The following is a 20,381-nucleotide window of genomic DNA, read 5'->3' as shown; positions in this document are numbered from 1 at the left end:
CACATTTTCTATTCTGTAGTAACCAAAAACATACCATAAAATTAAAGATGAAAAAGGCAGAAGAAAGGAATAGAGAAAATAGTGTAAGAAAGGAAACTTCAGGATTTGCTATCTTCTCCATTTTTGTTCACAATGATCTTCTACCATATTCTTTTTCAAACTTTTAATAACTATGTGCATTGAACCACAATTGTACCATGACTTATCACTATTAAAAATGACATATATATTGTGTGGCTCCTTGGTATCCTCTGTGCTTGGTTGTTTTCTTGCATACATTTCATTACCAAGCTAGGTAACTTAATCAATGCTAGAAGGGAGTGGGGTTTGCTCTCATTTTATATACTAGTGGCTTGCCTTCTCAATGTTGATGAGAGTGGTCCTGATGCTTCTTTGATTGCGAGTTTTCCTTCCCATTCAAAATTACTACAAAATTAAACATGACCTGCAAGCTTTCCATCTCTTCTTATAGCATAAATCTCACATAAGCCACAAGATTCCCAGTAATATTTTTAAAAATATTGAAAAACTATCATCCATCTTCCAAAATCTAACTACATATATAATCCGTGAATCCCTTTGCAATAACTAAGAAGAAAAATTGCTCTGTTATCTACGTATTATTATGATTCACAACCACATGTTGTTACATGATTATTTATCATATTTTTGCTATTTGGTTTATTTAGTCCTTAAAAACAAACACATAATCCTAGCACCAATTTCATGAACAAAAGATTAATTTTCTGAAAAGTACATGTAAGTTTTATCATCCAAAACATTTAGTGTATCATTATGCAGGATATACAGGCTGTTTCAGCATATAGTTTGCATACCCAAGCCCATAAAAATTGTGAATATTAAAACAAGTGTGCTAAATTTTCGGTATGGTTTTACACAGGAACTTTAGGAATATCAGTAGAAAATGCCCAAATGACTGTGGTGAGTGAAAAAACATATGGCTACATTTGTTTCAAGCAAGGATTATCCTGAGCATCATATATAGTATAAGGTAACTGAAAATGACATTAGTTCAAATTATTAACTTCATATCAAAAAAATCATCTTCGACCGTCTTTCTCTCTAGGCCTGTTATCTTTACAAAATATTTCTCATGACTTTAATCAATGCAATCTATGAATATGATAACAAAAATAGAATGCTAAGAAAATATCAACATAAAAGGAACAGATGTAATGGACTCCTGAAAACGAGCATTTTTTAAGTCCCAGATAGAAAAATGGTACTCATTTTCTGATTTGGAAATGTTTTTCAGATCATGAAGTTTGTGATTTGGACTACTAGAAAAGAACATTATTCTCTTTCCTGATTGTAATGAGTAATCTTTAATTTCATCTTCCTCCACAGCTGAGTCAGTAAGAAAGGAGTGCTAAAAAAGTCAGACAATAACCCAAATCCATAGCAATATACAAACCACGCATTCAAAATGACTAGAACACAACAGATATCAAGTGAGAGAATTCTGATGTAGAGATGAACGATGATTTGGCAATAAAATATATAAAAAGTACGAAGGGGGAGATTTCCTCCATGAATGTTCCTCCCTGAAATTCTTTTCTCTGATGTTTATTTGGTATTTATTAGATTTATATGGATGTTTATCTCATTAAAAGTGACTGAGCAGAGTACAATAATCTAATGAAGCAACATACATAAAAATAACCATCATATAAATATACACTGCTCAAAAAATAAAGGGAACGCAAAAAAAAGACATCCTAGATCTGAATGAATGAAATATTCTTATTAAATACTTTGTTCATTACATAGTGGAATGTGCTGACAACAAAATCACACAAAAATTATCAATGGAAATCAAATTTAGCAACCCATGGAGGTCTGGATTTGGAGTTACACTCAAAATTAAAGTGGAAAAAAACACTACAGGCTGATCCAACTTTGATGTAATGTCCTTAAAACAAGTCAAAATGAGGCTCAGTAGTGTGTGTGGCCTCCATGTGCCTATATGGCCTCCCTACAATGCCTGGGCATGCTCCTGATGAGGTGGCGGATGGTCTCCTGAGGGATCTCTTCCCATACCTGGACTAAAGCATCCCCCGACTCCTGGACAATCTGTGGTGCAGCATGACATTGGTGGATGGAGCGAGACATGATATCCCAGATGTGCTCAATTGGATTCAGGTCTGAGGAATGGGTGGGCCAATCCATAGCATCAATGCCTTCGTCTTGCAGGAACTGCTGACACACTCTAGCCATATGAGGTCTAGCATTGTCTTGCATTAGGAGGAACCCAGGGCCAACCGCACCAGCATATGGTCTCACAAGGGGTCTGAGGATCTCATCTCGGCACCTAATGGCAGTCAGGCTACCTCTGGCGAGCACATGGAGGCTGTGCGGCCCCCTAAAGAAATGCCACCCACACCATTACTGGCCCACTGCCAAACCGGTCATGCTGGAGGATGTTGCAGGCAGTAGAAGCGTTCTCCGCGGCATCTCCAGACCCTGTCACATCTGTCACATGTGCTCAGTGTGAACTTGCTTTCATCTGTGAAGAGCACAGGGCACCAGTGGCGGGAATTTACCAATCTTGGTGTTCTCTGGCAAATGCCAAACGTCCTTCACGGTGTTGGGCTGTAAGCACAACCCCCGCCTGTGGACATCGGGCCCTCATACCACCCTCATGGAGTCTGTTTCTGACCGTTTGAGCAGCCACATGCACATTTGTGGCCCAATGGAGGTCATTTTGCAGGGCTCTAGCAGTGCTCCTCCTGTCCCTCCTTGCACAAAGGTGGAGGTAGCAGTCCTGATGCTGGGTTGTTGCCCTCCTATGGCCTCCTCCGTGTCTCCTGATGTACTGGCCTGTCTCCTGGTAGCGCCTCCATGCTCTGGACACTACGCTGACAGACACAGCAAACCTTCTTGCCACAGCTCGCATTGATGTGCCATCCTGGATGAGCTGCACTACCTGAGCCACTTGTGTGGGTTGTAGACTCCGTCTCATGCTACCACTAGAGTGAAAGCACCTCCAGCATTCAAAAGTGACCAAACATCAGCCAGAAAGCATAGGAACTGAGAAGTGGTCTCTGGTCACCACCTGCAGAACCACTCCTTTATTGGGGATGTCTATGTCTATGCTTTCCACCTGATGTCTATTCCATTTACACAACAGCATGTGAAACTGATTGTCAATCAGTGTTGCTACCTAAGTGGACAGTCTGATTTCAAAGCAGTGCGATTGACTTGGAGTTACATTGTGTTGTTTAAGTGTTCCCTTGATTTTTTTGAAATTTAAAAATCAGGACTAAAATAATGTTAAAGATTAAAACATATAAACCCAAAGTATGGAGAAAGAGAATATATCTATCTCAGTAATGTAACCATCTGACCATTTCCCTGGTTCCCTTGGACCACAAACCTGATGATTTAAGGAACTAGAGAAGACCAAAAAAAGGTTTGGTTAGAGGAGTTAACCAAACCTTTGAGGAGAGAATGCTACACAAGTCTGCAAGCATGGTAAAGATCATCTCTTCAAATCATCAAATTTAAGTCCCTGGCAAATGATAATTGCAGCATACCATCTCTGTTTGATCTAATGGGACAGGCTCATATAATCAGGCAGAGGCAGTCCCTCAGATCATGAAAGGATTTAAAAGTTAAAACCAGCTATCTGAATTTGGCCTGAAAGCAAACTGGCAATCAAAGCCAGTTTGACATGTGATGTTCTAGAAGCACACAGGCCACAGTATTCTGCATCTTCAAGGGCAGCCCTGTGTAGAAAGCATTCCAGTAATCCAATATGGATCTAACTTGGGGGTATATCATTGTTAGCAGCGTCTCCTGATCCAGGAACAGTCTTCCCAAATGCAACTGTCCCTTCTTCTTCAAGCAAAGTCATGAGTCAGGAAGATTCTAGAATTTGCACTGGGTTTACCTGGGACATTGCAACCTGATCGAAAAGGTGGCATAATCCTGGAATCACTCAACCCCCAAACCAAGAGCCACTCTGCTTGTCAGAGTTCAGCTGAAACCTGATGTTTCCCATCCAATCCCTAACAGTCTTCAAGCAATGGTTTAAGACATTCATGGAGTTTCTTAATTCATCAGGTCAGAGCCTTAAAGTAGGATATCATCAGGATATCTCACCCTGCAGGATATCATCAGGATATCTCACCCTGCAGCAACGGAGGAGCACACCCAATGGTGTCATGTAATGTTAAAAAGGAGAGAGCACTGAATTCTGCAGCAGCCCACATAATAGGGACCTAGGATAGAATCTTTCCTCTCCAATTAACACAAGACTGGAATCAATCCTGGAGAAAGGAGTTGAATCAATACTGTGCCATCCACCCCCAATCTTCTGACTGTTTCCAAAAGGATGCCATGGTCAAGTACCATGTAAGAGGTTCTATGAACCCTCTTTACCCAAAGGACTGGACTGTTTTTGAAGTCTAAACAGGCAGGTAACATTCAGAAATAGCTCAGACAGGTGCCCCTCTAATTCACTAAACTATAAAAAGGAGGATCAGGAAGTACATCATAAACAAACTTACAAGGTTCTGCTATAATAGCCAGTCTCAATAAAAGTAGTTTTAGCCTTCTAATGGAATTGATTTCCTGGACTGATCTGTTTAATCACTGATAAAAAGTACTGTATTCTATGAGCTAGTCTAGAGTATGCATTGAGCATGTTTAATACTGTTTACTTCAGTTAAAAGACATGCATCTGCATAAAACACTTAACATATAGAAAATTGATTATATCCTGTTTATATAATTATATCGTGTTTATCTCAAATCAGTAAGCAGGTGATATAATTAGTATGATACATGTAATCCTTGATTTACAACCACAATTGAACTAGAATTTCCATCACTAAATGATGATTTGGTTAAATAAATTACGACCAATTTACTTTCTTTGCCATAGTTGTTTCATGTAGTCGTTAAACGAATCCTCCATTGGCTTTGCTTGTCAGAAAGTTCCTAGGCAGGTCACAAATTGGGATTACATATCCAGAGTAAATATCTATTGCCAAATGCCTAGATTTTGATCATGTGACCATGGAAATGCTGCAATTATCATATAATGAGTTGCAGTGGCGCAGTGGTTGTTAAGAGTGCAGTACTGCAGGCTATTTCTGCTGACTGCCAGCTGCCTGCAATTTGGCAGTTCAAATCACACCAGGCTCAAGGTTGACTCAGCCTTCCATCCATCCGAGGTGGGTAAAATGGGGACCCAGATTGTTGGGGGCAATATGCTGACTCTGTAAACAGCTTAGAGAGGGCTGTAAAGCACTGTGAAGCAGTATATAAATCTTAGTGCTATTGCTGTAAGTGCGAGGACCAGTCATAAGCCACTTTTTTTCAGCACCATAACTTTGAATGGTTGTAAAACAAATAGTCGTAAGACAAACCCATATATATATTTTATAGGAACTTGTAGGTTGATACCTGTAAAACAATTTTTTTTCATCCAAAGAGGAGCCTTTGGATCTACAAACTTGGATATAAAAGTGAGTTTATTTTTTTTCCAAAAGTTTTTTATTTTTTAAATTTTATGCATCTTTTCACATGAGCAATGTTTGTACATAGCCATATTTTCATTTCCATTAATCTTAGATAATATTTATATTTATTATATAAAAGTGAGTTTAAAGCATCACAAAGCTGTGGTTGGCTTTTCATAACGTACCTTAAGTAGTCTGATTACAATTAAAATTGTTATTTCATTTTTGAATCTTGGTTCAAACATGATTTGCAAACATGAAACATAGATCTACTCGTGGAAAGTTATAAATTACTTGTGCAGACACAACTCAACAAGAGAGGAAAAACAGATCTACAACAATCCAGTCCAGTCTGATTTCTAGGCAAGTTATCATAGGAAACTCATAATGGAGACAGTTTATCATTAATTTATAACTATCCCTAATAGGAGTTTCAATAATTTCTTTTATTTATTTTTGTATTAAAATTATGTTATCAAATCCAGTAGGACCCTGCCATTTTACAACAAAAGAAACATATCTAAAAGTAGAAACAATAAACAATAGGTAAAATATCCAAGTAAAACCATCTTCAGTAAACTCAAATCAATAAATTCAAGTCCTAACAAAATCAAGAAACTCCTCCATCAAAATGACAATAGACCACTCAAGTCCCTGTTAAATAAATGCCTTCTTTGCTTTCTGAAAAACCTGCACCAAGAAGGAAAAATCTAAATCAAAAAGAAACCTGTTCTATAAAGATGGTGCCATTCTCCACTTCCATTCACTGTTAGGATTCAACAATGTGCATTTCTTTATAAGGAAACAGTTTATTAAAATTTCTACATTTATTCTTTTAGGATGGGAAAGCAGAAGTGTAAATTGTATTTTAAGTATGGCCATCAAGGATTGGGGGCTATTCTATATAAGATATAGGATTATCAAGCAGAAGTAAGAAAAGATACCAGCCACATCCAAAGCGAAATAAATAAACGTCTCCATATACCTGCATGAAATCACAGAGCTTAGGTCTGTTGAAATTGGCAACCTATTTCTTGTGTTCTGCCAATTCAGGGAAGAAATGGTTCCACAGACTGTAAAAGTACTTTATTAAATCAAATACCAATTCCTGGTAAATACAGGGAAACATCTATGTAGTGTCTTAGCAGTTTTATAAATAGATTACCATTATATTTTTTTTCAATCTAATATAAAACTTAATAGATATATCTTATAGTCATAAGTCAGCTCTTTTGGCAGGATTTTCATTTAGCCTCTAGAGCAGACTTGGGCATTTTATAGCCCAGGCCATATTCAGCTCACTTGAGGGCAATAGGAAATTAGAGATCAAATGTAAATCACGCTGCAGGAGACAAGAGGAGAAACCCGGTGTGATCCAGCTCTGTGCAATCACTGTGCACTCCTTCAGTTGGCTAGTGGCTGCAGAAAGTGCTTTTCTGCACCTGTGCAGCGCTTTCACCTGGCACAGTTAAAGTTCAGAACGGAGGATCAAATTAAATTACATTGGTTCAACTCTTCACAGTACCCTAGCTTTTCATGTTGCTACTTGGGAAAATTAATGCCCACCCCTAACCCCCGCCTTAGAGACAAGTCAGTCCTCTGAAAAGGCAGCAGCAGCTTGCAACCTTCCCTATCCATTTCCCACCTGATTTTTGGGAGAAGTGTCAGGAAAGATTGCAAATGGTGATCACTTAATATTGTGGTGCGTGGTAATTGATCATCAGTACAAAATAGGTCGCAAAGCATCCAGATTACAATCACATGACTGTGGAGGTGGTACAATTATTCTTCCATGGCCTGAAATGCTTATAATATTTCAAAGTACCTTTTTCCAAAGCCATCATAATTCAAATCATCATTACATGAACAGTCTTTAAGCTGAAAACTATATGTATTACTTGGTCGCTCCCATCCAAGCATTAACCTGTTGCGATCCTGCTTAGCCTCCAAGTGCAGAAGAGGAAAGCAAGATGCCTTTTTTGTCCCTACATTCAGAATCTCTCATATGATGAGGAAAATTCCAACTTACAAAGAGAAACTGATTCTAGAAAAGGTGCATTTCCCAAAATTATTTTACATTTATTCTGTAAACTAGTTTCCTTTTCCTAGGAATATGACAAAGTTGAAACCAGTGAATCCTTTTTGAATGCCCTTACATCAGTAGATGTGTGTATCCTTAATTCCCAATAAGAACCACTATGCTGGTCCTGAAGCCAAATCTGGGGGGAGAGAGGGGAAGTTCATACATTTACCCTTCATTCAGAAAAACTGGACAGCTATTACTTCAATTTCTCTGCCAAATAAATGAGCAGCTGATGGGAGCTGGGCAATGGAGAAGAATAGGTGGGTAAAATGGTTGCCTTGTTTTAGTTTTCCCTGCATAATATTCTTGTCCTTTCCTTCAACATTTTATCAGAGGTCTATAGTTGAAAACAGCAATTTCAAACTATTTATATACAGTATCATTGCCATTACAGAAGAAATAATAATTTTACCAATCCTGTTATACTGACTAGCCCCCAAATCTATTTCCCAATTATTAGTTATCAATAATAAAAGTGTTTTGCTATTGATATTTTTTGTCAACATTGTCATTTTTCTGTGGCAGTCCCTATGGTGCTGTATTATATCACTGAGTTTTGAAATGTTTTGTTACATGAATTGGATTGAATATATATTTTTAAAATATTTTAATAAATAGATAAAACCTGATCATTCTGCTAAGTTAACCTCACTAGTGAAATTTAGTATTATGTGAGAACTGTTATGTCTGTTTCCTCAGACTAGAAGACACACAAATGCACAACCAGGGACTACCACAAAATCCTTTTACAACATTAATACACACATACAACCAAAGCCTGACCAACTTCTTTCTCCATATTTCTATTCATGGCTACAAGGCAGAAGCAAGTTAAGTATACTAGAAATACCTCCTCCTGGATTACCGCTGTAATCTACTAGTATTAAACAGGTCAGTGCACTATAACTACTTATGGTTAATTTACAAAATTGAGTTAATATTTAAATTTCCACTTCATATCTGTAAAACCATCCTATTCTAAGAAGTACTTGCATTAAAAGCAGTTTTGATTTTAGATTCGCTTTTTTCAAAACGTTGGAAAGAACAAGAAAATTAAGGGAATGTGTATAGTTATATTGTTGTTGTTTTTGCTCAGGAATTACATTCTACAGGATAAAGTTACTGTAAGAACAGCAGGCTTACAGTGTATGATGTAACTGACTTAAATAGAAAATCACTCTGTGTTACAGGATATAACTAATTTATAGGTCAAAAGGGCAGCGACTGTACTAATGATGGAACTAGTTTGGCTATATTTGTCTGTTTCATATAGGAAGTATGGGATGAATGTTAACCTCCTTTTCCTTCTAAGTATACTTCTAAGTATACAAGCCTTCTAAGTATACAAGCCAATCTTTAAATTTTGTATTAGCATACACAGATACTACTGATTAATTCTGCAAGTATATTGCATATCTTATAACGTATGTCAAAAGCTATTCTACTGTATTTCTATGAAAACATGATACCGGTATTTTCAATTGCTTGCATTTTATAAACCCTGGTTATGTATATTATAAAGTAAAAGATAAAGATGCTCTTGACACTAGTAACTGCATTTTGGCAGTTTTCTTGGCTGTGTTATTAAAATAATGTACTGTTATCTTTTTCCAATTCCAGTCCAGTTAACCATTCCCTGGCAATCTCCCTCCATGTACTAATCAGAACCAACAAAACGTATCTATTGGGATTATCCACAGTCAGTTGGGCAGTGCTATTCCTTTAGACATATTTTGCTAATATGAAAGTGAATAAGGGGAGACCATTCAAAACCTTTAATCCTTTTCATAGAACTATATTTCCTAAGAATATTTTTAAAGATCAATCAGATTTTCATTATTTTTCTCACCCATATATTTTAAAAAAATTATTAGAGAGTTTAAATTGGCTTTTTAATTATTCAGTCAACCAGAACACACCACATTTTGTGCAGAAATCTGATCTGAATACAGTATATATGTGGCAACCTGTGGTCTATGTATATCCTTCAAGTGGTTTGTACAAATACTAAAGTTGCTTTGTTTTTTATCACCAAATTTATATCTGTCATATAAATGTTACCAAATGAAATGGCAGATGAAGACAGCAATTTTTTCTCATAATTGTTCTTGGCCTATACAACACTTGACATGATTACTATGAAAAAAAATTAAATTAAGAGATCAACAAGCAGAGTCTCATCTCTTGAGTCATCTCCCTTTTCCAACTTCCTAAGTTACGTTTTATGAGCACTAGTCAATATTGGAAATTTGGGTGGCGGAGAGAAGTTTATAAAATGTTGAGACAAAGAAAAGGAAGGCTTAGCCTTAGTACTTGAACTATAAGAATTAGAAGATTGTTTGTATATTTATTTTAATGTGCAGGAACACTTCATAAAATACCACCAGGCACTGTTATACATGAGCTGGGAGTCAAAAGAGATTGCTGAGCATATTTGTTTCACTTCTAATCATATATTACAAACTAAAGGTACATGGTTAGGATAGTAACACAGATACACATTCCCACCCCCAGAACACACCATGACATGTAAAGTAGATTAGCATCTGCCCTCAAAATAAGAGTAGTACTTTCAAGAAGACTCTAATTTTAGGGATAAATATCATATCTGTGAAATTTGCAAGGATTAAATAATATTTATACTCCTCAAGGACTGATTCAATATAAAGTAGCCCTAGTCCGCAAGAATCAGGTTCCACTCCAAAGCTATACTATTCAGATGATACTAAGGTTATTTGAACAATCAGTCTCTGGTATGTATATCACCCAACCAAGTAACAGCTGTTGAAGCAAACTAAACTCCACATTCTTTTCAAACATGTGGCTAAAATAGCAGCACTGTTACAATGTCATTTCCAAGTCCTGAACCTTAACTTAAATTTACATAATATAGTAAGGTATTTTTATTATTCTATAAAGTTGTGTTCCCTTGAAGTTTCCAAGTAAGACAGAAATTGCTTTCTTAATGTAACTATATTATAAATACTTTGTTCTTCTCCATTTCCTGTGTTTCCTCTTTTGGAATATTTGGAATATGCCAACCACTACTACTCTCATCCCACAAAATTTATAATTTCCCTGTCTGAGGACTTCAATGAGCATTCAAGAACACTGAAGTTCTATACTGCTTTTCATAAAAAAATATAAAGGTTAATTCTGTAAATATTGATACAACATTCTTTTAATTTAGGAGCTCAAACTAGTGGAATGCAATGAGTTCTTGAAACTCTTTTTCCATAGAAAAAGATGTACTTCTTGCAATAACTGGCCCTACAAATGTAATTTATATTTATAACAATATTAACAATACTGAAACCATTAACATGAGAATAGATGGATTAACAATATACCCTTGGTGACTAAGTGAAACACCCAAAAGAGGGGAACATAAACTAGAATAATTATATGGAAATAGACTTATCACTAAATTGTTTGGAATTTTTATCTCACCAAAAAATACTTTTAAAACAATTTTGTATGTTTCTGTTTCTCTTAATATATATAGTTGTCAAATGATCATTTGAAATATTTAGCCAATCAGATCAGATCCCAGATCAATTGATACCAACTATATAGATTTCCTAGAAATGGAAAAAGGAAGAAGAATTTATAATACATTTTTATTACTATCTTAGTAATAAACTTAGCCAACTTAAAATATCTAAAATATCAATTAAACATATATTTTGCTGTAAGGATATTCAATTATTTATACAGATCTTTATACAAAGAACTTAAAAGAAGTTATAAAAGTTATTAGCAAGCAATGAAAAATATTTCTTCTCAGAGAATGTTAGTGTTTTACTTAAAGAGAATTATACACTTTTTAAGTGGTAACAATAAACATTATTTACCACGTACATGGTTGTAAATTGTTTACATTATTTCATTGGGAAGTCTTCCTGAATTCAACAAGACTTTATTTCCAAATGTGCATAGAGTTATAGGCTATATTTTTTATCTGGTCTTCATATGAGATATTATACATATGCATTGAGCATTTAAACATTTAAATAGTATTTTGAAAAATATTTTAATCATTGATGGCATTTTAAATAAATTTAGCAAAAATATTTCCCATGCAAAGCCGTTGAATTTGCAAATAAAATAACTGTATTTGCAAATATTTTTCAACTAGATGCTTTGGTATACTTTTTCTTCATACTCAGGTTCAAAGCAATTAACACAATGAAGAAAAAATGAAAATGTATCAAATAAATTTTCAATCCTTTAATATTTGGTACTGTTGATAGTAATAAAAATGTATTATAAAATCATTATAGTTTCTCATTTTATAGCATATGATAATGTTAATATTGGCTATTGTACTACTTTGCATGATACCAATTTGAATTGTGTATGTTAAGAAATGTATTTATGGTGTATATTTTCAAAATCTGTAGTGTATACTTGGGAACATTCTTATTTTTTAATGAACTTTTAAATAAGCCTATATATAATGAATATCACTTGTGAGTTTACAAATGAAATATGAGTGCAGAAGTATTCAGTAAGCATAGCAAAATAAATACTAGTAGATTTAACATACAACAGCTATGGCAAATAACACTGGTATTCTGCCAATTACCTAACTCTTACATTTCCAACTAAAATTCTTTAAATAAGTTTTATATATTTTAATTCTCAATGTGAGATAATCCAATTTATGGGCCTCAAACTTTTTCTAAAGGTCTTTTAAAAGATTCTTTAAAGATTTTTTTAAAAAAGATTTTTCATTTAGTTAATATTCATAACTAGGAATCCTAATAAGAATAACAACAACCATGCTACATTTATGTTCTCTAAAAACTGAAATACTTTATAACCCTGATCATTCAGGAACTGAAAACAGATATACTTGTCCTAGGATTAAGTTGCTCTAATAGGTAGATTCAAATGTATCAGCACCATAAAAGTTGTATCACTACCTACTCCCTTCACCAAGTTCAGAAAAGGCTAATTATATATAAGCATTTATTGCCATAAAAAATTTAATCACTGTCTACTATATAAGACTATCTTTTGATGAGAAAATACTTCAAGGTGGCCCTTTTACAAAATAACAGTATCCTCTCCAATTTCAGACCACCAACTTTGAAAGATGACAGACCTCATTTATCTTTTAAAATGTTAACATGCTAATTCTTAATGTTAAATTATTTCTTTTAAGTTGATTGCATTACAAAATATTTTAATATTTAAACTTTATTGTAAATTGTAACAAATTTCTCTACAATCACAACTCTCTTGATAGCTTCCCGTTAAATATAATTACTAATTTCAGATTAATTTCTTAATCTCTTATAAATAATGAACTTTTCAATTTAGACATTAAACTATTATGCGTATGTAATAAAATACCTTTGTCTTTTGGGAACTGAATGTTCAACTTCTAGGAATTTACCATGCAGCTCCACTTTACCTGCAAACAGTAACACAACTCATTATAGAATGAATTACGTGCTCTCCCACTCCTTCAGATCTTCTAATGCCCTCCTGAACGGAATATGTAATGATGCAAAACATCACAAAAACAACTTATGTGTTTTGAAAATGTTGTTGGGTAGTGGGAAAGTCACAAAGTAACTTTAGAAGAGGCCAATTTCCAAGATAAATGCTCGAACTAGTACTAAGAGTCTTTCTTAATTCAAAGTGGATGCTTATTATTTAACCTATGCTTTCCAAAATGATACGTTGAAACGTTAACGACACAAAGACATATACATATGTATGTCTCCCTTGACTAAACGAACAGGCCTCTAATAACTTGTCACGAGGAAACAGGAACTGCTGGTTTCAGTGAAAAATGAGCGCGCTCCCCACGCGTTTTTTCCTGGAAATACACCCTCTCATGTCTTCTTTCATGTGCTTACTCCCACAGTCACCGGCTGAGACAAGATTCCCCACCCCAACTCAGAGGTGGAAGAGAGCGAAAACAGGACTCAAATGAAATCATTCAGTTTAACCAGCCTTCCCCCCACCCCCGTTCAATCCGCCAAGTCGTCTTTCACACAAAAACAAGATGTAGAAGATGGTCGAGATGCCCAGTTAATGCCTGAGAGCCAAAGGAAAACCGAAATGACACCCAGAAGCAGCGGCGAATTGGGCTTTCAGGCCTCGACCTCTCTCCTGAAAGAGGCGAGGAGGAGGAGGAGGGTCCCTTTGTTTTTCTTTTAAACAGCTAAAGTTTGGCTTTTAATGTGAAAAAGAATCAACAGCCCCACATTCGACAACTCTCACTTCACAAATTCGAAATAAATGGGGGAGAGAGAGAGACGTAATTTAGAGAAGCCAGCGAGAATCTCCGGACGCGCACGTTTTGCACTTCCAGCAAAGCCTGAGGCGCCGCGCGTTGCCTCCATGGAAAGGCTCGTGTTTCCATTTCCACCTGCCCCACGGACAACTGGAAACTTACATCTCTCTCTGCCGCGGTATTCCGTATGCAAGCGTTTAGGCAGAGAAAGGAGTCCCTGCGCCACGAAATGGGTGGCTGCTAGTTGGGCCCTGGCTTGTGCGTTTCTGCGCGCGCGCCTCCCTTTTCTATACTACTGTAGGCGACGTTTAGCGCGTCTTCTCTCCCTCTCCAACATGCCGTTTTCTCGAACACATTTGGAATGCTATTTTAAGCATTTAAAGAGGGGTGGGAGAGAAAGAGCAGGAAATTCTCCGAGCCAAGCTGTCTTGCAATTTCTAGTCGCAATCCTTCCCCCCACCCCAAAGAAACGGATTGGAACCCCAGCCATTTACCGCGTTACCTGACAAGCTGCAAGGAAAGAGAAGCAATCTCCTCGAGAGAATCTAAGCAGTGCTTCTCTCGGGGGGCCCCCGAACAGCGCGGCTGAAGTCCTTCAGAATAAGTGCAGCCTAATATACCCGAACCCTGCACCGAAATAAACCCGTCCGGAGGAGTCTTCGGACCAAATTGAGGGATTATAATCCGGGAGTAGGGATTTTAAACCAAAATGACGAGGGCAATACGCAGAGGGGTGGGGCAGAAAGAATTCTTACTAGGGGATTATTGGAGTAGAGGAAGGCAGCGGATATCGCCCTTAATTGAGCGTACGGGTAATAGGAAGCTAAGACTGGGGTGGTTGAGGGGACTTCACCCACCTGAAAGTGCCTCGATGGCCTTCATAGCCCAATTTTCGTCGGGGCAGTCCACAAAAGCATATCCCGTCTTCACAAGAAACTGACCGGTGAAAGGAATCTTGGACTCTTTAAAGATACTTTCCAGGTCCAGAGGGCACACGTTTTCGCCCAGGTTCCCGATGTAGAGCTTGTTCATCTTCTTAGCGAAAAATAGACCTTTGCTTAACGACAATTAAAGAAAACATGTACAGGCTGACTTTGAAGCAACAACAACAACCAAAAAAAAAAAACCACCCTCAAATGATTCTTGCAACCAAAATAAGAGGACGGGTTCAAAAAGAGAGGGGGGAGAAAGAAGACTTATAACTGCAGCTTTTATCCGTCCGTCTCCCACCCACCCATCCCTCCCTCCCGCTTCACAGAGTTAAAAAAAAAAAAAAAGAGAGAGCCTGTGATCAAATACTGAACGTTCGCTGCGCTACCCGAAGCTACGGTAGAAATCACGATGCGATCGGAACTGCGATGGCGGTTTTAAAAAAGAGAAAGGGAGGAGAAAGAGGGTGGGGGGGAAACTACTTTTTTTGTCTTACCCCCAAGCCCCCTTGCAAGCAGCAGGCGGAGTATGAAAATGTTACAATACGAGAACGCAGGCACCGCCTCTTCTAAAAAGAGAGCGGGGGAGGAGGGGAAAGGGGGGGGAAATCACTTGAATAGTCCGGCTTTTTGAATGAGCCACGTGTTCATACTACCAATCAACTTCTCACGTGAGGAATACGAACGCCTCAATTAGATAACAGCAGATTTAAGCTCGGGGAGTCACAAAGGAGTAGAAAGCGAGTTGGCTTTGGCCGTTCAGAGCATTTTTTAAAAAATTATTATTAAAGAGCGATATTTGATCAGCTAGGACTCCTGACCGCGTGCTCTTTCCCCTGTTTTTTTACTCTCCTTCGGATTTAGTTGTTGTGTATACGAACTATCTCCTGTATGCCAAGTTTCTCTGCCTTCCGAGGCTCAGAAGCTCCCTCGCCTGGATCGCGACAACTGTACAACTGGATCGGGACAAAGGGTCAAGAGAGGCGAAATTCCTCCCTACCTTTAATCTAAGGGAAAAGGCAGAAGAGCAGGGAGGAGGTCAAATGTAACACAAAGGCCACCCGTTCGCCTTCCCCGCAATCGCTGAGGTTCCCCAAAGTGTGCCTGAGTCTGCTGAGTTTAGTTATTGTAGCTCCTAAGGAACCTCCGTGGGATAACAACGGCAAAACACTGGGAGCTCGCCTTTCACACAAATTCATGGACGATGCGCTACCGCCACTTTTGCCCGGGATTTCACGTTTGGTGGCTCTGTGTAGTGCCTTGTTCGCAATTGGCTACACGCCAGAGAAAAACCAAGGGGTCTTGCCGGGGGCGGTAGGAGGAGGAACGACGTCTCCTTGAAACAGCTTCCACCCACCCCTTTCCTTCCTGCATAATAATGTTTCTGGCAGTTTGATGTGCGTTCGTTGCATCGACACTAGAGCTCAACATTATGAATCGGAGGACAAAGGGGGTGGAGGCCAGTTGGAGGGTGATTAAAAAGTGGGAGTGCGCAGGGGGAGAGGACAATGTGCTCCTCTGGATGTCTCCCCCTTCCCAAGCTGTTTCCTTCCTCCATTATTTCAAATTAAGTAATGGTGATTTCTGGCTCAGAAAATGGGAGTGATTGGAGCACATAGCCCTGCAATTTCCATAGAACAGAGGAATCCATCTACCCCCAGTCTCCTCTCCTCTTTGGTTCAAGGAACCATTCATAATTTTCAACATTTGTACATGTACAATGGTGGGTTTGTGGTGGGGGGAGTAGAATGTGTGGAGCCTGGTTCCAGGGCAAACAAAATGAAGCCTGAAGATGAAGAGTATGGAAATGAAAGCCAGCACTGTATTTTATAGCTAGGAATCCAGTAGGTTTTAAGAATTCCCTTTAGTTGAAAGGGTTCATTTATTCTGCATAGATGGAGGAAGTTATAATGGGTAAATTAAAACGGTTCAGCACTTGATTTAGTTTACAATGACAATCCCTGCACTATTTTTTGTGTAAATATACAGAAAATAGTAATACATATATTTGCAGGTAAACAAAATGACAGTTTGAAAAAAAATACTCTACTTTTTAGTTAACACTTTTGCTATGTCTATGCTTTTGTCAAAATAATCAAATAGAATTTATACCTCATCATAGTTTTGATAACATTTGTATCAGAACATACTTAAGAAGCAAATGTGTATGGATAAATTGATATCTTTTAGCACTGTTATTAATAAACAGTTTTCTATTAATTAACATTCTTTTTCTGTTTTGGAACATTTTTTTTAGGTATAAAGTATTTGCATGTATTTTAACAGATAAACTTCTAGGTCAGATCAATTTCCAATAAAAACATTAGGTGAACATAAGTCTTTTTGAATGCTACATTTTTCTATAACATTCTAAATAAAAGCAAGTTAAAATAGGAATTTATCATATTTCAAAGTTGTAATTTTAGAAACAATGAATACAATATACATGCAATTATGTTTCTATAAATGTGACACAAAAATTAACAGTTTCAGGTGTTTTGTTAATATTTAATATTTTCTAAACTGAAAAACTAAACTTAGGACATATTTAGATTTAATCAGGCATTTATAAAATCAGCTACTTTATGAAATATTTGGGTGAGTTTTGAATTGATGAACATGGTAAGACCCACGAATTAATTTCTATCAAATAAGTAGCTTATATTTTCATTGACAATATTTTTAAATATAAAATATGGATTTACCATATTAATGATTAAGAGTATTTTTCATTTGTGATGAAAGATCCTATTTCTAAGAAATGTATTGTTCTTCTAACTCCTTCAAATGACAAATTACAAGGTACATCTCAAATATTTGCTCACATAATTTACAATCAAAATGCTGGTTTATAGATTAACATTTCAATGTGTCATTCAGTTGCTTTTAAAATGTTCAGTTGATAAAAAATACATGGTTACTGAAATTACAATGGAATGACTACTTTAAAACAATACCAGAATTTTCCATTCTTACTTTTTAACAATCTAATTACAAGTTTTTATATTAATATGTTTTTATACTTGAAAGTAATAAAGTTTGATGTCAAAATTGATTCAGTTGTTTTACATTTTAATTAACATTTTTAAATTTTTAATTATCTTAAGGATCTGAGTTCTGAAAGAACAGTAGCAAAGCTGAGGTAGAATGTTTAAAAATATTCTGAAAATTTGAGTTACACTAAAATTTACTATTAGGTATAGGCACACAAAGTACAGTAACGGTTCTTGCAATCGGAAAAGGTAAGTCTCTATTTGAAGAACTGAGATTTATAATGAATTCTGATATATTTTTACAGAATTCAACTCCTTGGATGAATATTTTAATATAGCTATCGTTAGTGCTACTTCTAGGAGTCTGGTAAATCGGTTCACAGATAATTCTTGGGGCAAAGATAGAATTTTTTTAAAGCCTCTGATTTCAGATAAACAAGGAAAACAGGAGAAAATGGATTCCCGAAATTACAGGGATGGGGGTAGAGTGGGGAGGGGGGAATAACCCTAAAGCAGAACTCTCAAGTGTTGGAAAAAATTTCATTGGTCAGCTTTGCTTTCCCTCCTCTTCCTTATTTTCCTCTCCGCCTCCAGCCTGAATTTAGCATAAGTATAACTTCCCATAGCAGGTCATGGATACATTTAATCGGCTCAAAAGTATCCGCTGCTGATTCACATATGAACATCCGTTCTTTATTCGGTGTTAATATCACAAAGCATAATCCCACGCGAGTCTATTTAAAAGTTAAGGGCCTCCGAGTTCCAAGTAGCTTACTATTAAGAAAACTAGAGAATGCCTTGAATGCAAACCAGAAGTACGTATGGCTTCGTGCTCCCCCAATTTGTCAAGGTTGAAAAAAGACATATTAAAAACAAGCTATTCCCCCCCCCCCTTCCGTTTTATTGTTTTACTTTCTGGTTTGAGCATTAACTGATACTGAAGTACACCACCCACCACCCCCAGAGAAGGAAATGAAGGGGTGGGAAAGGTCTCAGCCAAACTCGTCACGTAACACTCGGCTGCACTTCACCAGCCAACGCGAGCTGCAGGGAAGTGGCCGTAGTAATAGTAGCAAGCCGCGTGTTTGCGCTAGGATCGGATTCTTGCTTATGTGTAACAGGGACGCGTCCTATTGGTCGATGCGTCTACCTATCGCAGTGCTCAATCACAGTAGCGCTGGCGACAGCAGCTTTCTGATTCGCTCCCGCTTCTCTCCATTCACGGGCTTTTTGGGCAGTCTTTGGTGCTGTTCAGGCTGTGGCGCGAAAGTCGCTTGTCTCTCCTCGCGCGGTCGTGCTTTTGTATTCTTGGGACTTCTTTTGTTTGATAGGGTAATGGTTTGTAGGGTGGTTTAGAGGCTTACCCTGTTTATGCTGATAAAGGCAAAATCTATCCCCTCCTCCTTTTAAATAAAGCAGGTAGGGGAATGAACGAATTGATGGAAGAAAGATGGAAACGTTTGTAACTTAGGAGTTTTTCCTGCAATGTCGTTTTCGCACTTCTGATGGAGGAGCGGTTCTGTCGGGGCTTAAAGGTTGTTTGCAGTGTTACATGAACATACAGTTGTGTCTGCTCGGCTTTTTCTTAGAGAAGGACTTTAATACTAAGTAGAATGGAGCTTGTACCTCGCTAAAATGGTTTAGTGTCTTCTCTACCATTCAGTGCGATTTACTTGGATCGCAAACGTCAAAGAGACGAATCGCCTGTTAATGCGTTTGTCATCAAGAATACTTCGTAAGCAAAGACCAAAAATGTTCCACGAGTCTGGAATTTGGGACAGTTTTTTAGAACTGTGAATCTAAAAATGTGCCAGAGTTAAAAAAGAAGAAGTTCATAGCAAAATCTTCAAGAAAATGTTAATGATAGGGGAAGGGAATGAGACCACTAAAGATTCAGAAATATTTTACAAAACATTCGACTTTCACAGACAATTGAAGACTAGAAAGAATTTAAAATACGTTAATTTTTGAACATTTTATTTAAGTTGAGAAGGGGGAAAAACAAAACCTGGAAAATTCTTAATGTTGGAGCAATATGAACATAGAGCATTAGTTAATTGTATAATCTATTCTCTAGCCATAACATGTTCACTTGCATTATGAATATTTGTCTAATTTTTATTTTGGGCTATGTAAAGAGGCTATTATGGGAAGAATCTAAGCAAAAAACACATCAAAATAATTGTATATTTTATTAAATATAGAAATTAAATTTATTTTAAAATTTATATTAATCTACTTTTAATAATGGGAATTTAAACCATTATAAGAAAGAAACTGATATTCTGTCTATCCAAGAAAAATTTGTATTTACACAGAAGATTATTTAATGGACTAATAGCCATGTTGCTGTGTGTGTGTGATATATCTCTTTTACTTAGTTTGGATACCAAATGTAAAATAAAATTGTGTATAATTAATTTCAGTTTGAATCTTTAGGTTTGCACGTAACAAAATATTGAAAATATTGGAAACAAGTGATCCCAATAAAAACAAACTCATGTTATGAAGCTGCAGAAGAAATGAAAACATAATTTTTATTTGTAATGAATAAGATTACTATGAAATCATAAATATTTACCTAGCATTTCATTTTGATTATCTGTTGAAATGTGTGGGGTTTACATGGAAGTT

General features: G+C 36.7%; 1 protein-coding gene across 2 annotated transcripts in view; it reads right to left on the bottom strand.

The window, feature by feature from the left end:
- Window positions 1-15,378, bottom strand: part of IGF2BP3 (insulin like growth factor 2 mRNA binding protein 3) — a 77,776-nt gene extending 62,398 nt beyond the window's left edge. The window contains exons 1-3 of one of the 2 annotated variants that reach the window (XM_087946410.1): window positions 15,252-15,378; window positions 14,683-14,882; window positions 12,934-12,994 (exon numbers count right to left, since the gene is read on the bottom strand). In XM_087946410.1, the coding sequence (XP_087802536.1) occupies window positions 12,934-12,994; window positions 14,683-14,857 (236 nt within the window). In that variant the 5' untranslated portion in view covers window positions 14,858-14,882; window positions 15,252-15,378. Of the gene's footprint in view, window positions 1-12,933; window positions 12,995-14,682; window positions 15,204-15,251 lie in introns of those variants that run through there. The other variant, XM_087946411.1, reaches the window with a different exon arrangement.
- Window positions 15,379-20,381: the final 5,003 nt, after the last annotated feature.

The sequence above is a fragment of the Notechis scutatus genome, chromosome Z (genome assembly GCF_049901735.1).
Source record: "Notechis scutatus isolate UNSWTSFEM ecotype Mainland chromosome Z, rNotScu1.2, whole genome shotgun sequence".
Classification (NCBI taxonomy): domain Eukaryota; kingdom Metazoa; phylum Chordata; class Lepidosauria; order Squamata; family Elapidae; genus Notechis; species Notechis scutatus.
The sequence above is the reverse complement of the archived record's forward strand: the minus strand, read 5'-3'. Positions and strand labels throughout refer to the sequence as shown.